The sequence below is a fragment of the Rhipicephalus microplus genome, chromosome X (assembly GCF_043290135.1).
Source record: "Rhipicephalus microplus isolate Deutch F79 chromosome X, USDA_Rmic, whole genome shotgun sequence".
Taxonomy (NCBI): domain Eukaryota; kingdom Metazoa; phylum Arthropoda; class Arachnida; order Ixodida; family Ixodidae; genus Rhipicephalus; species Rhipicephalus microplus.
This window is the reverse complement of record NC_134710.1, coordinates 143,525,496-143,546,704: the sequence shown is the minus strand read 5'-3', so window position 1 is coordinate 143,546,704 and position 21,209 is coordinate 143,525,496. Positions and strand designations below refer to the sequence as shown.

Sequence of the window (21,209 nt, the reverse complement as noted above, 5' to 3'; positions counted from 1 at the left end):
TTATAATTACTTTAATAACATCCCCAATACGTTCCTTGGCATAATTGTCAGTCAGTTCTCATTATTATTGTCTAACAAAGAAAACAAGCCCTTAAGTTTACCCTTATTTTTTTCATTCATCGCGAGGGTCTCATTCTGACAGACCTAATGCCATTGTGTAGTATGCCAAAGAATATTAGTCAGCTGCCAGCCGTAAGAACATCACCTGTTGTATGATGCCTATAGGCAAAAAATGAGTGTCCCACACTCACTGCAATGGCAACAGGCAGCGCTGACTGACACTACCACATTTAAATGCACATACTTATCCCATAAAGTAGACGGGGAGGATGGCCGACATGGTAGTTCAGTTGGTAGAGTGTCGGACGCGTTAATCAAAGGTCGCATGTTTGGTCCCTGCCGATGGCAAGTTATCTTTTTGTCCACTTTTCTTCACAGTTACATTACAATTACTTTAATAACATCTCCTATACTTTTTGGCATCATTGTCTGTCACTTACACTAATCTAATCAAGCGGTATTAATGAGAACTAACCAACAATAGTGCCAAAGAGAGTATAGATGTTATTAGTTGTAAATGTAATGTAAATGTGAAAAAATAAAGGTGTATGAAACGATTGCTTTCCGTGAGCTGGGAGTGAAGTTGTGAACTTCGAATAACACATACTCTACTAACTGAGCGATCATGGCGGCCATTCCCTCGTCCGCTTTTTGGGGGACATATGTGCACTTAAATGAGAGTGCGTCAATCAGCCCCACCACGTGCTATGCGACACCAACAGGCAGAAAAAGTGTTTCACACTCGCCGTCATGGTTGCTAGTTGTGCTGACTCCTGCTGCCACTTGTGAATGCACATATATACTGGATAAAAAGGATGAGCGAATAGCTGTCGTGTTAGCTTATTTGGTAGAGCATCGGGCGTGGTATGGGACGGTCGCAGGCTCAGTTTCAGCTCCTGGCAAGCAATTTTTTCGTCCACCTTAATTTCTTCTCTATACTAGACTATAATTAGTCTAGTACTTTTTTATGGCATTATGATAAGTTAGTTCTCATAAATATCATGTCTATCAAAGAAAAATTAAGCCTAAAAATTTTCACTTTCTTCTTTCAACCAAGCCATGTGACTTGTTCATTGTGCAATACTGAGTAACACACTAGCACTAACATATTTTGAGGGGTCATTCATGTGCAGTATCTATCAAGACAACAGATCTGGAGTTCTAACAATGGAAGAGCCTCTTCCCAGGGAACGAAAGTTCATTGTGTTAGAGAGCTTCCTTCATGTACTGCTCACTAACTGCTCCATATGTGGCCAAGCAGTTGGCAACCTGAACTTCAGCGTCATGGGAACTCTGGTCGTTGTAGAGGGGGTGTGCAAGCAACTGGAAAAGCTCCCGGTGGAGAAGCCAGCCGCTTGTTCGAGGGAGCGGCGCTGGAGCCAGCAACTTCCTCCTGGCCGCTGGCGTGCTCTTCTAGGGTTGCGTGGTGGCTGCAACCATCTGATGCCTTGGTGCTCAAGTCATCATGGAGTGCGCCTTCTACAACTACCAGAGGGCCTAATTGCTCCCAGCAGTAAAACAGGTGCACTTATTGATCAACATCTAAATATAACTATAGTAAGACTTGTAGACATATTAGGCAGCATGAACACAAATGCTTATACTTCTCTTGCATTACAAGTGAATCTTATTTTTTAAACATAATTTTGCCATAGATTTACACATTGCAAAGCATTTGCTTCCTTCTGTACATTTTTGTCATTGTTATCTCAATTCAGAACTTGAAATCATTCTGTATAAAACTAGCCCATCTGGTTTTATGGTTGCAATGTGAAAGAGAAGCTTGATATTTTTGCATGCTAATATATAAATGTAGAAATCAATTATCTGGAAAAATCATAGTTTTGCAAACAGTTTTAGCATACCTCCTTATTTATCTTATTGTGTAATACGAATACTCATGATAGAACCGAGTTTGAGTTGATGAACTTGTACAGTGGTAAAAATGTAGCAGTGGTGGAATACTCGTGGGCATGTCGGCATGAAACATCATTGCTATTATACAAGGCCCTGAAAACTCGGCGCTACTTTCAGTTTCAAAGAACATGCACGCTCGTAGCGGTTGGTGGGCACACTAAGATCCGGTTGAAGGAGTGAGGTTGATGTGAATACAGTCGAGCTCGCTTATAACGAACCTGAGCGTGATGCGGCATTCGTTCGCTGTATCTCAAAGTTCGTAGTAAATGAAACACAGCTTTTAAAAAAGTTGCGAGTGACAACACAAACTTTTTTTGCCCCAAAAAGTCTGTGATGCACGTGTTTTGAAGAGCAGAAGCGATAAGGGCGGTCTCGAGTTCATTTAAAACAGCACTGTGCTCGTTCACCGAGGCCCGTAACATAAGCTGCATGAGGCACTGGCTTTAAAGTTTGGTCGTTCTTGCAATACAATTTCTCCAAATGGATCTCGCCACGTACTTCATTAACAATGCCCCAATCCGTGCACAGTTCCGCAGTGTCGGCATCTTCATCCGCCATAATTAAGGGGACATGCTACTCGAAAAACGATTTTCCTTAATAAGAGTCTGAATTTTACACAAATTGGCATGCTAATAGAGTTTTTTCTCCTCTTTTCAAATATGTCATTTATTTTCATGTAGATTGCTTGGTTTTCTTTCTGCAGGTCAGATACTGCAAAATATGGCCATTGTTATGCAACAATTGTGACCTATAAAAGTTTGAGATAAAGCATGCAGATATAGCTGACTATGATCCTCTGGAACTGTAGAGTGCAAAAAACTATATAAATTTTGTGTGTAAAAAGGTGAAATACAATAATAAAATAGAAAAATTTACTATGGCTCTAGTTGCCAAGGGCTTTCAATGTTATGTAATTTTTGAAAAACATAATCAAGCAGTTTGACAATCTGAATAGATACTTGCACTCTATGGGCCTTCATCATGCTATGTGCAAAATTTCATAGAGGTATGCCAATTCTAAGTATACGAACTAGCGTGTATAAGAAGCACAGATCACACAAAACTGCAAAAGGAGAAAAACGCATTTGAAAGTTTGAAACCTTTTTTTTTTTATCACAGAGTTGTTAGAAATGCATAATCTTTGGCCATAATGTTCAACAGAACTTTGAAAAGCACTGCAAGTTACTAGAACTGTCCTGCAACGTAGGTTGTGCCCTCACGGTCCTTGCGAGCACTTTCTTCTAGCCATGCTCTTTTCACTCCACGACGACGGTGGGCCCTTGCTTCTGCTGTCAGACGCTCGGACTATCTCTTGATGCGCCTCGCATCGCGGGAATCACTGAAAGTAACTAGATCTCTAGATGGCAGTATGTTGAGCTCTTCCAGGATGTGCTCGAAAGTAGCATGACCCTTGTTGAACCACAGGATTGCCATAGCTGAGGCAGTCTCGACAACCGTTCGGGAGACAAACTTAGTCTTGGGGCAAAGTAGCCAAATTTTGCTGTTCAGGGATTCCGATGCGTTCTGGATTTTCCCTTTGATGCATCGAGCAAGGAGCTTCTCATCCGTTAGCCGCTTATAAATGGGCAAAACAGCCAATCCCTGTGCTTTTGTCAGGAGAGGTGTGTGGCGTGGTGCAGGTTCACCAAGTGCTTCAGCGCCATGATGTTTGCACCACGACTCTGTTCCTGCAGGGCAAAACTTGTGGATGCCAGGATTGTCAATAGAGCATAAGTGGAAGTACGAAGCCCATACTGCAGTGTACATATCCCGTACACTCCCCCTGTTGCTTGTTATGGCAATCTGATAGTATGTTTGGAGCTTCTGAATGGCTGGCTCTTTCATTTTCTGCCCTCGTGGTAATGACACATACAGCTTCCGTAGCGCGGTGCCAAGTCTCTTGGCCACATGATTAGTGCAGTCTTCTTTTTCTATATTGACAGCACCATAGACTTTTGACTCTGCAACTGCACTATATGCTTTGCTGTCACCGTCACTCAAGAATGTCATGAAATGCAGTGGGGTGTCATAAGTCAATGTTCTCTGCCAAATGCGCATTGCAGCCTCCGTTTCCATGGCATGGGAGGAACAGTCTGCATTTTTTTCACAGACTGGGCCATGGAATGCCTGCCACACTTCCTCGTCTGGGCCCATATCCTTGTGCCTACTGCATGTCAGGCAGTAATTTGATATGACCTCGAAGTCTAAGCAGAGGCCAGTATCTAAGGAGATAACTGCGCTGATCCCGTTGTGGCTTTTGTGGCCCCTCTTCTGCCAAGTGCCGTCGAACATAACAGCCACATCAGTTTCACCTGTACTTCTTTCGTCAACTCTCTAGATCAGCGCAAGTTTTCACTCACAGCTGCCATGGCAGCGGTGTGCACCTTTCTTGCTATCGAAAAAAATCCTCGGTGGTGCACTGACTTTGGGAGTCCAATAATGGAGCGAAATCTCGACAATTGCTCATGCCCAATGCCGACAGCGCGTGCAGCCACCACCGCCTTCACATTTACAGCGAAACTATCTCGGGAGCTCCCACTGTCGTACCGTTGGCTCACTCGGCTGCTGCCGTCCGCCGTAACTCGCAGTGACGTATAGGAGCACGAAAAACAGTCGCTGAGCATTCGCTGTTTTTGCAATGAAGTTCGAAGAGAGACGAAAGTTCCTTGCGCTTTTCTGCCGGCTCCCGAACGGCAAGTTTTTGAATACCGCAAGCAGGGCATGCCGCACCTGCCACAAGTGCCGTCAGCAAGAGGGTGTCGCACAAAACTGTCGTTGCACAAACCTCATCGCGCTGTCTTTCGTCTTTTTCGAAGAAGCCGAGCTTCTTTTCCGAAGCACTGACGAAAGAAAGCGCAGCGTCAATCCCTTCATCGCAGCCACTGTCGCTCGTGCACTCGTCGATGCCGCCGTCAGGCCTAGCACACGCAGGCGCAATCTCGTTCGTCGCCGTCGTTCGGGGCGCTTTACGCCGCCTTCCCTTGAACTTGTGCTTCGTTCGAAACTTCTGCGGTCTCATGTTGCACTTTTTCGGGCTTGTCATCGCGGAAATATGCGTAGACGCGCAGAAAAGCAGACGGACCAAATGCCGATGGCCGCCACCAACACCGCTGACAATGACTCGGTAGCCAATGGCGATGCGGCTTAGGGTGCCGCGCGTTTCAAACCGCTCAAACCACGTGATAAAAAGGCCTCATTTTTTCATCTTTTTTTTGCCCACGTACGAAACTGGCGGTCGTCGGAGCTGTAAGAAGAAGGCCGGACGCAACTTTCCCAACCAATCGCAATGGCTGGCGGCACTGCGACCGGGAGCAGCGCACAGTCAAAGATGGCCAATATCAGCGCAAATTCACGAAATTTTGAGCCACCGCGATGCCTTCATACACATTTTTTTTGCATTTTGTGGTTGGAATTTAGTTTTGAAATTTTCACAGAAGAAAGAAAAAGGTTTGAAGATTACAATGCAATAAAAATCAGAAATACGAGAAATTTCGCTAAAAACGCGATTTTTCGACTCGCATTTCCCCTTAAGCTTCGTTTCAATAAGTTATTCATCATTTTCGATGGAGGCGGAAATGTTGTAGGCCCGTGTGCTCAGATTTGGGTGCACGTTAAAGAACCCCAGGTGGTCTAAATTTCCGGAGCCCTCCACTACGGCGTCTCTCATAATCATATAGTGGTTTTGGGACGTTAAACCCCACAAATCAATCAATAAGTTATTCATGAATGACCAAATATTTCTGTATAACAGTGCTGAAGATAGAGTTGTGCCTATTCGTAGATAGCAATCACCTCGAAATGTCGTTTTACTGACAAAAGAATTGAGAAAAAATGAACGTGCATCGTACTTAACGATCGCAGTTTGAAAAATAAAAGAACAGAATTTCTTTCGTTATTAGACGTGACTAAACCACACATAGTTTTTGGCACGGAATCTTGGCTCGATACCACCATCGCAGATAATGAATTCTTTCCGTCGACCTATGCAGTATACCGAAGGGACCGCACTGCTCATGGAGGTGCTGTATTTCTAATGATCCATAACAGTATCAGTAGCGTTCGTATTCATGGTGTTAGTGACTTGTGTGAATCTGTGTGGTGTAAGGTTATGCTGAGTGGTGGCTCAACTGTGGCTGTTGGTTCCTCCTACAGGCTCGTAGTAATACAGCACCGGAGTCTTTATTTACTTTAAGCAATATTTTGTCAACCCTAAATACAACATACATAATGGTTGCCGGTGATTTTAACCTACCAGATGTTGCATGGTCCTCATTCAAACCGATAATTCACAGTGAGTCACTGCTACATAAAGCTATTCAAGAAATTGTGAATGCCCATCAGTTATATCAGATTGTGACAGCCCCCACGAGGGTGGGCAGTATTAGTGCCAACGTATTAGACCTGTTTTTTTGCAATGATCAAACGCTTGCTTCCTCTGTTACAGTACCAGGTATTAGTGATCACGAAGTTGTCCTTGTTAAAATGTGTTTAGGTGTAGCTCAACAACGAGCTTCGGGGCCCAGAAAGGTGTTTTTATATGAAAAAGGAGACTACGCTTCTATTTCAACAAAACTAGATGCTTATTTACTTGAGTTTCAAGAACTATGCTCGTGTTCTGACGTGAATGGCTTGTGGAATGAGCTAAAAACAAAACTGTTTTCTCTAACTCAAACTTTTGTACCATCGCGAGTCATATCAGTCAAACAACGAAATGATAAACCATGGCTAAATAAGGAACTCCGAGTGCTCATAAACAGAAGACATCCTCTCTATCGCAATTATTGTAACACGTCAGACCTTGAAACATAGAAACAGATGAAACTACTGGGTAAGAAGATAACCAAAGATCGTAGGAAAGCAGAGAGAGCATACTTGAGTGATCTGAGTATTAAGGTGAAAACTTACCCAAAACTCGTCTGGAAATATGTTAAAAGAAAGACAAAGGTTCCTGGTGGTATTCCTGATATAAACGATGGTACTAAATACTTGTCGGACAGTACAAGTAAAGCTGAATGCTTTAACCGGTACTTTCAGTCTGTGTTTTCGGTTTCCTCAGTGGTTCAAACTACAATGTGCAACAGAGTAACGTTATCGGAAATGGTGGAGTTTGAAATTTCAGAACAAGGTGTTGCATCTCTTTTAAAAAACCTTAGTGCAAACTTGGCATCAGGGCCACATCAAATCTCAAACTTCATTTTAAAGAACTGTGCCCTTTCAATTAGCCCATTTCTTACAGCTGTATTCAGAAATTCGTTATTGCAGGATGCATTACCTGATGACTGGAAACGAGCAAATGTAATTCCTATTTTCAAGAGTGGTGACAAGTCAAGTACTTGCAACTATCGGCCCATTTCGTTAACGTGTGTGTCCTGTGAGACACTTGAGCATATTATATACTCGAACTTGGCAAAGCATCTTCAGACTAACATTTTTTTCTGTCCAACACAGCACGGTTTCCGGAAAGGGTTTTCCTGCGATACGCAACTCGTAGAATTTACACTTGACATCGCCGCAACGTTAAATTCCGGTAGCCAAATTGATTGCATATTTTTAGACTTTAGCAAGGCTTTTGACACTGTTACACACTCGCTCCTTTTACTGAAATTATCGTGTCTCAATATATCTGCTAACATGCTGGCATGGCTACAAGCTTATCTCTCATGCAGGAAACAATGCACCATCATCGATAGCGCGTCGTCGTCACATGTAGATGTCATTTCAGGAGTGCCACAAGGCTCCGTCCTGGGGCCGCTTCTCTTTTTGATTTATATCAATGATCTTGCTGAATGCGTGGACAGTCAAGCGAAGTTGTACGCAGATGACTGCTGCATATATCGATAAATTAAGTGCACTCAAGATTCTGAACAACTGCAGAAAGACCTTGACTCAGTAATAGCATGGTGCAGTTCGTCGAAAATGCAGCTTAACGTGTCAAAGTGCTGTGTCGTTAGATTTACCAAGAAAAAAGCAGCCTTTTATCACAAATTACTTCATGGAAAGGATGCCATTATCTATGGTAAATGAATACAAGTATCTTGGCGTTGTCATCAACAGCACACTATCATGAAATGATCATGTTCGCATGGTATCAGTTAAAGACAGTCGCGTGCTGAACTTCCTACGCCGCAATTTCAGAACCGCTCCCTCTGTTCTTAAACAAGTTCTTTACGTGTCAAATGTATACCCGATTTTAGAATATGCTTGCTCTGCCTGGGACCCGGCCACAAAGTTAAATATTGATGTATTGGAGCGCATTCAGAAACGTGCCGCCCGGTTTGTGACGGGTGATTACGACTTCACCAGAAGGTCTAGCGAAATTGTTAGTTCACTTGGTTGCCCGTTACTCTCCTCAAGGCGTAAATATATCAGGCTATGTCTTTTGTACAACCTGATAAACGACAAAACTGGGATCGATAAAAACAAATAATCAGACCACCAACATACATCTCATCACGACGGGACCATCCTTTGAAAGTGTGTGAATATATGTGCCGAACATGAACGTATGCAAGTACTTTTTTTTCGAAAGCTATTCACGAATGGAACAGTCTTTCAAAAAACATTGTGACCGCCCTTTCCACAGTGTTTCCTTCCCTTTTAAAGGAGTATGTGGTCACACAATGATATTGTATGCTGTGATTTAGGTATTTTTGATTTGTTTTTATTTTTTGAGTGCCGTGCAATTCAACTTGTCCCCACTGATTTAAATGTACTTTGAAATTGTAAACCCCCTACAACAATGCTCCCAGAGGGCGCTGTAGGTATAAGTATAAATAAATAAATTGGTTTCCCAGGAAGTTGGCAGACCGCTGACTCCGTTCGCTGTAACTGATCAGCGCCGCTCGGAGAGATTCAATGTAAGTGCGATTTTGTGCCATTGACCCAATGTATATTTTCACGGTCACGCGGATATTGTTCGTTTTAAGCAAAGTTCCATTTAAGTGTGGCCGTTATATGTGGGCTCGACTGTATTTGCATTTGTTGGCCATCACAAGTTTTTATAAACAAAGAAATTCTACGCCCCATAAAGAGCTTCTCTTTCGTTTATATGTTTTTTTTTCTTATGGCTTATTTAGAGAATTTAAAGTCAGGTGAAGTATTTAAAAAAATTGATTTGCGTTCGTAGTGCTCAGTTATCTCGGTCGGCTGCCTAGTCAACTACGAGAAAGATAAAGACGGCAAGTTGTGGCGGGCAGAGAATGGACCACAGTGAGCTACGCCGAACGAGTAAACCATGCATTCATCGAAGATGGCTTAATCGGGCAACACATGTTTTTTGCGGCTTTGCGGTGTGCAAATCCGGTGATTTCTAGTTCCACGGAGGTTTTTCAGCGTTTCCTAAAAGCAACGGGTGAGCACAAGAACCTGGACCAATTATTGCAGCAGGTATTGATTTTGCATGAGTACATATCAGCAAATCCAGTTCTCCGCAAGCCTAACTGGACTGAGAGAAGTGCAGTGTCGCTTGACTAATTAGTGAAGACAGCTGTCAAGCTCCTGTAGAAAAAATGGGTTTATTGAAAGGCCAACTCGGCTACATAGTTTTAGCTACTTTTACTTTTGGCAACTAGTTAAAAAGATGTCAAATAATTATAGGCTACTTCCTGTTTATGAAGTTCTTGTAGCCGTGGTTTCAAATTCTGTGAGTCCTTACTTCTAATAGTGCCACTCGAACACACGTCAAGGACTAAATGCTTCTAAATATTATTACAGAGAATGTGGATGGAGGCAACGTTTTGACAAGTGAACTTTTCTTTGTCAAGGCAACGCTGTTTTTCTTATGAGGACAAGTAAACTTGCCGAACCACTGTTTCCAGCGACGTTCTTTCTCGAAGAACTTCTGATCACTTCAAGCCTCTTTGTGCCTCTGAACTTCAGTCTAGTTTGGTACTCAATTTCTATGTCTATCGTCATAACAAACGTGATTGAGTCAAATAGATGTCCTATCCGCAATACTTGATAATTTTAACATTGGTTCGGATATTGGTTTCAACGTTTGCTCATTATGTTGATATGTCAGTTGTAAATTGAAGCTGTATTTAGAGATTTACACTTTCACACTATGTGTATGTACCTGTTTTTTTATACAAAACTTGCAATAAAAAAAGCATTTCATTCGTGTCGATTGAGTTTCATCTTACTGCAAAATCAGTCAGCTTAACTTTTTCCTTTTCCGAAACACAAATAAAATTTTAAAAAAAGATTACCAAAATTTTATGGACGCATTGCCCAACCGGCCAGCGGACCTGCAAGAAGGCACGAGCGCATTCCGCATGCATGCGAAGTGGGAAAGGAGAGCTTCCGCGGCAAGCCTCCTGCTCTCAATTTTTTGTCCTTTCCTTCTATTTAGGAACCTCCCCAGTGGCGTCATGAAAGAAATTTTCTGTTCGTGATTTACTTCTAGTAAGATGCCCGGCAACTGCCAGTTGTAAAAGTGGCGCTTCCGCCGTCGAGATCACATACATGGGAGGTACAGGGAATTTCTGCCCCCTGATTATACCGTGGAATACTAAAAGAACCTGTGCATTGTGCCACCTGTTTTTCCAACTCTTCCTCAAAAAACTAGCAGCCATGGTAGATGCACTTGGTGACTTGCTAAGTGACCTGGCAGGTGATGGGGGATGTGACTCTCCTGGCTACAGCACCAAGTATCTTAAGTTCAGTGTGCTTGTCATGCAGAATGGCTGCATTTTACACACTGAGCTGGTTCAAGTCGGAGAGGTAAACTTGCAGTGCTACTATTTACTTTTCAAGTGCAAACAAGAGACCTCACCCCGCCGCGGTGGTCTTGTGGCTTAGGTACTCGGCTGCTGACCCGCAGGTCGCGGGATCGAATCCCGGCTGCGGCGGCTGCATTTCCGATGGAGGCGGAAATGTTGTAGGCCCGTGTGCTAAGATTTGGGTGCACGTTAAAGAACCCCAGGTGGTCGAAATCTCCGGAGACCTCCACTACTGTGTCTCTCATAATCGTATGGTGGTTTTGGGACGTTAAACCCCACGTAACATCAAACAACAGACCTCTTGCTACAATTTTGCTCAGAGTCACCCAAAGTCCCCTACAATGTCTTCATGGAAAAGCAAGGACTTGCTAAGTGCCTGACTGCTGTGGAGAATCTAGGCATCCACATACGCTCGTTGGCAACAAGTACCATATGTTTTTGCGAAATTTGCTAGTGAATCTAAGAAACATCAAGGTAATAAAAGTATATCTTCATGTGAAATGCAACAAGTACCATATGTTTTTGCAAAGTGAATCTAAGAAACATCAAGTTAATAAAAGTATGTTTTTATGTGCAATCCTTAATTTACTGTTTCAAGAAGAAATGTTGGATTCAAGGGGGGGGGATGGGAGTTTTATCACTCTTGTAGAAAGCACTGTGTGTGCCCATGACAGCAGTTCCAAGGGACTTATTAGGCATAATTTTTCCCAGATCGACATCCTAGTGTCAAGTATACTGCCGCAAGCACAAGCCAAACATGCCACACTGGTATGATGTTTGGAACGTTGGTAAAGGTAAGCATGTACACTGTTTATGAAGTTAGTGTGGCACATGTACAGTAATTCCCCCCATTCTGATAAATTGCCTAAGAAGGCTGATATTTACACATGAGTAACATCTTAACAACTGGCTTTTTAACTTGTAATCATGGTAGATGCACTTGCAAGTTTCCTCTTGCATGCATGATCTAATTACAATATTGAAGACAACCAGCAATAACATACTAGCTTATAAGAAACCCTAAGACTAGTGCAACTTTTGAAAAATTTGTACCGAACATATGCTGAAACATTTGTATTTAATTCATATTTGTAGTGAAAAGAAAAAAAAAACAAGCACAAAGACAACTGATACACACTACGAGCACTAGTCCTACGTATGTGTTCCTTATGTCTGCATCAGATTTTTTCTTTTTTCTACGAATATGAACACAAGTGACTCGAAACAACTAGCCCCCATCACCGCTATGGCTGCTCATACATGTTTTGACATTATAAGCAGTGCAAGTGTCCCCAAATACTTTAAGTAGAGACAATGCTCTCATAAAAACTTTTCTATTTTACAGTTAATTATAACAAACGGAGCTGACACCAAAATTTCTGTCATCTGAGCTCTGTTATGTTATGACATTAAAAGCAAGTCCCTGTACTGTACATGAAAATCTGATACCTGGCATTGTAGTGTTAATAGATTAAATGTTTGGGAATGTAATGTGAGGGTTGTATGTTTGGCTACTGCAGGTACAAAGTTGTCTTTTTGTTTTATTTAACACTTATGTCACAGTTACTACTACAATACCAATAAAAGAGCACAATTAACATACTCTATATCTTCGTTGGTTTCTGTATTAGCTATATTTCCGTAATTTCGTATAAGGAGGCTTGAAGGTGACCCTCTACTTTCTGTAATGTCGCCACTGCAGAGGAGCTTTCAGCTAGTGCAGCTAGTAATAACACTTTAAAAAGGGGTGCACATTTGGTAAGGAGTGTTGGGTGTTAATTGAACAGATGTGCTTCTAACAAACTGTGGTGCTTCAGATGTCAAGCAACGGCAAGGTAAGAGTTAAAAGAAAAACATCTTCTGAACAAGCGTGCAATAAATATGTGCTAAAAGCAGAGCCTAAAGGGAAATACAAGGTTGCAACCATGCCACAGCACATGTGCTTCTCATGTTAGTGGTCGTCACCAGATGCACCACTTTTTTATAGTCACACAAACTTATCCCCCCCCCCCTTCCCCTCCCAAAATGTAAATTTATATAGTTCATAAGGTAGGTTGACCTCATCATCATCATCAGCCTGACTACGTCCACTGCAGGACAAAGGCCTCTCCCATGTTCCGCCAGTTAACCCGGTCCTGTGCTTGCTGCTGCCAATTTATGCCCGCAAACTTCTTAATCTCGTCTGCCCACCTAACCATCTGTCTCCCCCTAACCCGCTTCCCTTCTCTGGGAATCCAGTTAGTTACCCTTAATGACCAGCGGTTATCCTGTCTACGCGCTACATGCTCGGCCCATGTCCATTTCCTTTTCTTTATTTCAACTATGATATCCTTAACCCCCGTTTGTCCCCTAATCCACTCTGCTCTCTTCTTGTCTCTTAAGGTTACACCTACCATCTTTCTTTCCATTGCTCGCTGCGTCATCCTCAATTTAAGCTGAACCCTCTTTGTAAGTCTCCAGGTTTCTGCTCCATAGCTAAGTACCGGCAAGATACAGTTGTTATATACCTTCCTCTTGAGGGATAGTGGCAATCTACCTGTCATAATTTGAGAGTGCTTGCCGAATCTACTCCACCCCATTCTTATTCTTCTAGTTACTTCAATCTCGTGGTTAGTCTCTGCGGTTATTACCTGCCCTAAGTAGACATAGTCTTTTACAACTTCAAGTGCACTATTACCTATCTCGAAGCGCTGCTCCTTTTCGAGGTTGTTGTACATTACTTTCGTTTGCTGCAGATTAATTTTAAGATTCACCTTTCTGTTCCTCTGTCTAACTCCGTAATGATGAGTTGCAATTCGTCCTCTGAGTTACTCAGCAATGCAATGTCATCGGCGAAGCGCAGATTACTAAGGTATTCTCTATTAACTCTTATCCCTAACTGTTTCGATTCTAGGCTTCTGAAAACCTCCTGTAAGCACGCAGTAAATAGCATTGGGGAGATTGTGTCCCCCTGCCTTACACCCTTCTTGATTGGTATTCTCTTGCTTTCTTTATGAAGCACTATGGTAGCAGTTGATCCCCTGTAGATTTCTTCCAGAATATTTATATATACTTCATCTACGCCCTGATTCCACAGTGTCTGCATGACGGCTGATATTTCTACTGAATCAAACGCCTTCTCGTAATCTATGAAGGCTATGTATAGTGGTTGGCTATACTCTGAGCATTTCTCTATTACCTGATTGATAGTATGAACGTGGTCAATTGTTGAGTAGCCTGTTCGAAATCCGGCTTGTTCCTTTGGTTGATTGAATTCTAATGTTTTCTTTACTCTGTTAGCAATTACCTTTGTAAATAGCTTGTATACTACTGAGAGCAAGCTGATCGGCCTGTAATTCTTCAAGTCCTTGTCATCTCCTTTCTTATGTAATAAGATGATGTTAGCGTTCTTCCAAGACTCTGGTACCCTTCCTGTCAGGAGACACCTCGTAAACAGGGTGGCAGGTTTTTCTAACACAATCTGTCCTCCATATTTCAGCAGATCTGATGTTACCTGATCCTCACCAGCAGCTTTGCCTCTTTGCATGCTCTCCAAAGCTTTTCTGACTTCTTCTATCATTACTGGCGGGGTGTCATCTGGGTTACTGCTAGTTCTTATATTATTAAGGTCGTGGTTGTCTCGGCTACTGTACAGATCTCTGTAAAACTCCTCCGCTATTTTAACTATCCTATCCATATTGGTAGTTATTTTGCCTTCTTTGTCCCTTATTGCATACATCCGACTTTTGCCTATCCCAAGTTTCCTTTTCACTGCTTTGACGCTTCCTCCGTTTTTCAGAGCGTGTTCAATTCTGTCCATGTTATACCTTCTTACATCGCATACTTTACGCCTATTAATCAACTTTGAAAGCTCTGCGAGTTCTTTTTTGTCTGTTGTAGCTGACACTTTCATGCTTAGACGCTTCTTAATTAGGTTCTTCGTTTACTGGGAAAGCTTGCCAGTGTCCTGTCTAACTACCCTGCCTCCAACTTCCACTGCACACTCCCTGATGATACTCGTTAGATTATCATTCATTGTATCTATGCTAAGGTTGGTTTTCTCACTAAGAGCCGAGTACCTGTTCTGCAGGAACACTCTGAATTCCTGTACTTTCCCTCTCAGTGATAGCTCATTGATTAGCTTCTTGCGTATCAGTTTCTGTCGTTCCTTCTTCAAGTCCAAGCGAATTCGAGACCGTACCATTCTATGGTCACTGCATCGTACCTTGCCAACCACTTCCACATCCTGCACGATTCCTGGGTGTGCAGTCATTATAAAGTCTATTTCGTTCTTATTTTCGCCATTAGGTCTCCTCCATGTCCAATTGCGGTTTTCTCCTTTTCGGTAGAAAGTATTCAAAATCCGCAAATTATTGCGTTCTGCGAATTCTACTAGTGGCTCTCTTCTGGCGTTTCTAGTGCCGATGCCATAATCTCCTACCGCCTGGTCTCCAGCCTGCTTCTTCCCTACCTTTGCATTAAAGTCGCCCATCACTTATAGTATACTGTGTTTTTACCTTACTCATTGCCGTTTCCACGTCTTCATAGAAGCTTTCAACTGAAGCGTCATCATGGCTGGATGTAGACGCGTAAGCCTGTACTACCTTCATCTTGTATCTTTTATTCAGTTTAATTACAATACCTACCACTCTTTCATTAATGCTATAGTATTCCTCTATGTTGCCAGCTATGTTTCTGTGAATTAGAAACCCCACTCCCAGTTCTCTTCTGTCAGCCAAGCCCCGATAGCAAGAGACATGCCCATTATGTAGCACCGTATAGGCCTCATCTGTCCTCCTAACCTCACTGAGCCCTATTATGTCCCATTTAACACCCTCTAGCTCCTCGAATAGTACAGCTAGACTTCCCTCACTAGATAAGGTTCTAGCGTTAAACGTTGCCAAGTTTAGGTTCTAAAGGCGGCCTGTAGTCCAGAGATTCTTAGCACCCTCTGCTGCGTTGCAGCTCTTACCGCCGCCGTGGTCAGTTGCTTCGCACCTGCTCGGAACTGAGGGCCGTGAGTTATTTGACGTATGCATGTGGGAGGTAGTGGCCAGATACTGCACCAGGGTGGCCAATCCTTCTCTGGTGAGGGAGTGCTTTCCCGGCGTTGGTTACCGGTGAGGCCGCACCTCAGGCCTCTTAATGCAGTTCCATCAACACGCGGATTTTTTTTTTTTCCCCGGTTGGGAACTGCGCGGCACCGGGATTTGAACCACGGACCTCTTGCATGCGAGGCAGATTCTCTAACCACTATGCCATCGCCACACCCGGATTGTTATGTTCTAAATGTAGGTTTCAGCGGTGTATCAGTCAAGTTTGTGGTTGTTTTTATAAAAATGTTTTAATGAAATGAGATTTCTACTGATTACCCCCTTAATTAAGGGTCTAGAGCGTACGGAGTTGGGCCTCCGATTAGCCTATGGGGTGCTGTTTATTGATATATTAAGTGGACAAAATTTAAATTAGTTTGTGAGGCGATGTTACCAAATTAATCTTTTTTAGTGATTAGAATTAAATTTGGTCTCGAAATAGTCCCGGTACTATTACTCCTGTCCTGATAAAACCTGAGCGGCGACAGGTCTACAGTTAGGGCTTTGCACTGTATGAGTTAGAAGTTTCCCGGTAGGTTATTAGCAAAGTTAAAAGCGATCGTAAGGGAAAAAACACGTGGTTCAAGACTTTGATCTGACGGGCGTACCTTTCTCCCGAGCAGTGAGCCACCCTCCTCCTCTGAGCGAGGGAAGACGCGAGCGCCTCACGTTTATTAGCGGTTTTCGTTATATTCTTTCTAACTCTGTATCTTCCGGTTACCTTAAGCTATCAAAATTATTTTTACACGGAAGAAAGCGGACTGTTGTGTTCTAAAAGAAGATATTGTCGCGGGTTATGAATGACAGGGAGTTTATTTAAAAACCTGGACACTGGGACTTGTAGAGACGCTCTCAGAAAAGGCCGCTAAGATTGTCGTCTTCTTCACTCTGCTGCGCTGCGCCTCTCGAGCAAATCCGGGTTCTTCGTTGTCGTCGCTATTTCACCGCTGAATGCAGCTATGCACGTGGCATTACCCTCCCGCCAAAGTGAGCGTCGTCCCGACGCTCAACAGGTAGAGCTGCGGCCATTGAGTGTTTACATCACTCAGAGTGGTAAAGTTTCATGCGGACCACGTGCACTGTCTCAGGCAGATGCTGGCGACGTTTTGAACAGGAGAAGGCGTCGGGCACGACTTCGTACGTCACGTCGCTAAGACGACGCAGAACCTTGTAGGGTCCGAAGTATCGGCGTAGAAGTTTCTCTGAGAGGCCTCGTCGTCGTACAGGAAACCAAACCCAGACTCTATCTCCTGGTTGATAAATGACGAATCGATGGCGAAGGTTGTACCATTGGGCGTCAAGTTGCTGCTGGTTCATTATTCTGACACGGGCAAGCTCCCTTGCTTCTTCGGCGCGCTCAGTGAAGTCTGCGGCGTCTGTCTCTGAATCATTGCAATCGTAAGGCAGCATGGCGTCAAGCATTGTCGTAACTTCTCTGCCATGAATTAGTGCGAACGGCGTCATTTTTGTTGTTTCCTGGCGCGCCGTATTATACGCGAATGTGATGTACGGCAATATTCGGTTCCAATTCTTGTGTTCTACGTCAACGTACATGCAAAGCATGTCAGCGATTGTCTTGATAAGTCTTTCTGTAAGCCCATTAGTTTGTGGGTGGTAAGTTGTCGTCTTCCTATGCGCTGTGCCACTGAGCGTAAGCACAGTGCGCAAAAGCTCGGCTGTAAACGCGGTGCCTTTGTCTGTTATGACGACATCTGGAGCACCATGTCTCAGAACAATGTTCTCAATGAAGAACTGGGCCGCTTCAGCTGCAGTGCCACTCGCGATTGCCTTGGTCTCTGCGTATCGGTTGAGGTAGTCTGTCGCCACTATAACCCATTTGTTGCCGCTGTCCGATGTTGGGAATGGGCCCAGCAGATCCATTCCGATTTGAGAAAACGGGGTTTCTGGCACGGGCACAGGATGTAATAGCCCAGCGGGTTTGACAGGTGATACCTTGCGCCGCTGACAGTCAATGCATGTTCGGACGTAATGTTCAACCTCTGCTGCGATTCTTGGCCAGTAATATTTTTCTTTGATGCGTGTCAGTGTTCTTGTGAAACCGAGGTGGCCCGCAGTGGCTTCGTCATGGCAGGCTTGTAAAATTTCGCTGCGGAGAGCTCCAGGAACTACCAGCAGATAGGTTCTACCTGTTGATGAAAAGTTATTTTTGTACAGAATTCTGTCCCGTAAACAGAATGACGATAAGTTCTTCGAAAACACTCTTGGTGCATTGGCGGCTCGTCCGTTCAAGAATTCTATAAGCGAGTTGAGCTCCCGATCATCTTGTTGTTGCCGAGAAATGATAGCTGCATCAACAACTCCTAAAAAACCTGGGAAATCATCATCCTCTATAGCCGGTGATTCAATCGGTGACCTTGACAAACAGTCGGCGTCTAAGTGTTGCCTTCCGGACTTGTAAACTACGGCCATGTCGTACTCTTGGAGCCGTAAGCTCCATCGTGCTAAATGTCCAGATGGGTCTTTCATGTTGGTCAACCAACAAAGAGAGTGATGGTCGCTTACGACTTGGAAAGCGCGGCCATATAAGTACGGGTGGAACTTCGCACCTGCCCAAACGACGGCCAGACACTCCTTCTCCGTTGTTGAGTAGTTGGACTCGGCGCGTGTCAATGCTCTGCTAGCGTAGGCAACCACTCTCTCCACACCATCTTGGCATTGAACAAGAACAGCACCTAGGCCCACATTGCTGGCGTCTGTATGGATGGCTGTTGGTGCATTCTCGTCGAAGTGAGCGAGGACAGGTGGAGTTTGTAGACGCTGTCGCAGCTCGTTGAATGAAGCTTCTTGCTCTTCACCCCATACAAATGCGATGTCTTCCCTTGTAAGGCGGGTGAGCAGAGAGGCGATGTGTGCAAAGCCTGCTATAAATCGCCGGTAATAGGCGCAGAGACCCAGAAAACGCCTGACCGCTTTCTTATCAACAGGCCTTGCAAACTTTGCGACGGCTGCTGTTTTATCTGGGTCAGGCTTCACACCTTCGCGACTGATCACGTGTTCCAGGAACTGGAGTTCTTCGAAGCCAAAGTGGCATTTTTCCGGTTTGAGTGTGAGTGCAGCGAACCGTATGGCTTGAAGGACTGACAGTAGCCGCTTTAGATGCTCTTCAAACGTGGCCGAAAAAACGATCACGTCGTCGAGGTACACAAGGCATGTTTTCCATTTCAGGCCGGACAGAATGGTATCCATTAGTCTCTGAAACGTGGCTGGGGCTGAGCATAGACCGAAAGGGAGGACTTTGAATTCATAAAGCCCGTCTGGCGTCACGAAGGCGGTCTTTTCTCGGTCTCGCTCATCTACTTCTATTTGCCAGTATCCACTTTTAAGGTCCATTGACGAGAAGTAGCGCGCATGCCGTAGCCTGTCCAAAGAGTCATCGATCCGTGGTAATGGATAAACGTCTTTTTTTGTAACATGGTTCAGCTTACGATAATCGATGCAGAAACGCAAGCTGCCATCTTTCGTTTTCACGAGTACCACTGGCGATGCCCAAGGACTTTTTGATGGTTGGATAACGTCATCCTCTAGCATCTTCTTGACTTGCTGCTGGATTACCTCACGTTCTTTCTGAGCGACGCGATATGGGTTCTGTCGGATCGGTCTTGCTGTGTCTTCCAGAATTATACAATGCTTAGTCAGAGGCGTTCGACCCACTCGTGATGTCGATGAGAAGCAGTTCTTGAACTGGTCAAGCAGCTCCATAAGACGGCATCTTTCAGTCGGTGTTAGACTCGGACCGATATCAACTGGTGGTGTTTGTGGAGGTGATTGAGCTGTGGCTTTCCCTTGCATTAGAAGACAGTCGTGAGAGTAGTCGAGCTCTTCGAGGTACGCCACAGCCGTGCCTTTACCGATGTGCCGGCGCTCATTCGTGAAGTTGGTCAGAAGCACGTCTGTGCGCCCATCCACTAAGCTGACGATACCGCGAGCGATGGCGATGCCTTGGTGAAAAAGAAGGTCAGTGATGCGTTCGACTATGGCATCTTCATTACAGTGCACGGCGCAACACACAGAAACAAGACTACATGACAGTGGTGGCACGCAGACGTCGTCGTCGACCACACGTAACACCCTGGGTTCTTGGTCTGGATCAGTGGTCACAGACTTGTCAGCGGCGAATGTGATCACACCGTCGCGTATGTTGACCACAGCACCGTACTCTCTTAAGAAATCCATTTCCAGAATCATAGGTTTGCAGCACTGCGGTAGGATCAGAAATGTGGCTACAAAAGCCACATTCTCGATAGTGAGTCTTGCTGTACATTTTCCCGTGGGAGTCATTATCTGGCCTCCAGCACTTCGGATATAAGGGCCCGTCCATTCCATCCTGACTTTCTTGAGTTCGTCTGCCAATCGCTCACTCATTATGGAGAAGTCTGCACCCGTATCGACTAAGGCCGTCACTTCAACGCCGTCAATCTTCACAGCGAGGTCGGCAGTCACAGTTTTTTCGGCGAAGTCTTCATCGTCGTCTCTCACGTGTTTCGGCAGCAGTGGGGGTTTTTCGGCAATTCGACGGCTTGCAACCTTCCCCCAAGAGGTCGCTGCTTTCAGTTTCCCCACCATGGGCTGGGAGACCGGCCTCTGACGGCGTCAGCAAAACTACAGCGGCTTGGTGAACCAAAGCGAGCCGGTGATGGTGACCGCGTCCGGAAGGTAGAAGAGCCTTCCCGCCTGCCAGCCTGGTCGTCGTCGATGGGGGCACGGCTTTCGTCGAACTGTCGGCGCGTAGCTGTAGGTGCACCACCGCGGTATTCAGCTCAACGATGTGGGCAAAAACGGCAAATGTGCCCTGGCTCTCCACAGTTGTAGCAGAGTGGTCGACGATCCGCAGTGTGCCATATGTCGGTCTTCCGCATATAGGGTCGCCTGACAGAATCCTGCTGAGCCCAGGCTGCCACAGGATACGGTTCGAGGTACTGCGGCGCTGGCATGGGCGTGTGTCGACGAACAGCATCTGCATAGCTGTATCCGTTCGGCTGGTACGACACTTCTGGAGCCAATGGACGACGCACAGCGTCTGCATAGGTACACGAGCTTGGACGGTGCGGTGGAGCGGAATATTGCTGAGGAGAGGCAAACGCTTGTCGAAGTTCATGGCGAACGATTTCAGCGACGGAGGCTACCGTGGACTCCTGCTGCGGAGGCGCCTGTGACTGCAATGTGTATTTTGCCTTCTCCTTCGCGATCTCCTCATGCACGATCTGTCTAATCAGGTGGCGTAGAGCAAACTCGTCGTTTGCGGTAAGTGCGGCGGCGCCTGCAGCTGCGCCGGTGGCCGGGCGATCAGACTGTCGGTACCGTTGCTGTAGCGCACGCTCTATTGCGGTGGCCTCCCTGGTGAACTCGTCCACTGTTGTCGGCGGATTGCGCACAAGACCAACAAATAGCTGCTCTTTGATGCCCCTCATGGGATGGGTTA

At 44.8% G+C, this 21,209-nt stretch overlaps 1 protein-coding gene across 8 annotated transcripts in view; it reads left to right on the top strand.

Annotated features, from left to right (window-relative positions):
• The window catches only part of LOC142775806 (uncharacterized), a 104,863-nt gene that overhangs the window by 5,332 nt on the left and 78,322 nt on the right, over window positions 1-21,209 (top strand). For 4 of the 8 annotated variants that reach the window (XM_075877921.1, XM_075877925.1, XM_075877926.1 and 1 more), the window contains exons 5-6: window positions 1,367-1,582; window positions 11,409-11,491. In XM_075877921.1, the coding sequence (XP_075734036.1) occupies window positions 1,367-1,582; window positions 11,409-11,491 (299 nt within the window). Of the gene's footprint in view, window positions 1-1,366; window positions 10,103-11,408; window positions 11,492-21,209 lie in introns of those variants that run through there. The other 4 variants (XM_075877923.1, XM_075877922.1, XR_012887033.1 and 1 more) reach the window with 3 other exon arrangements.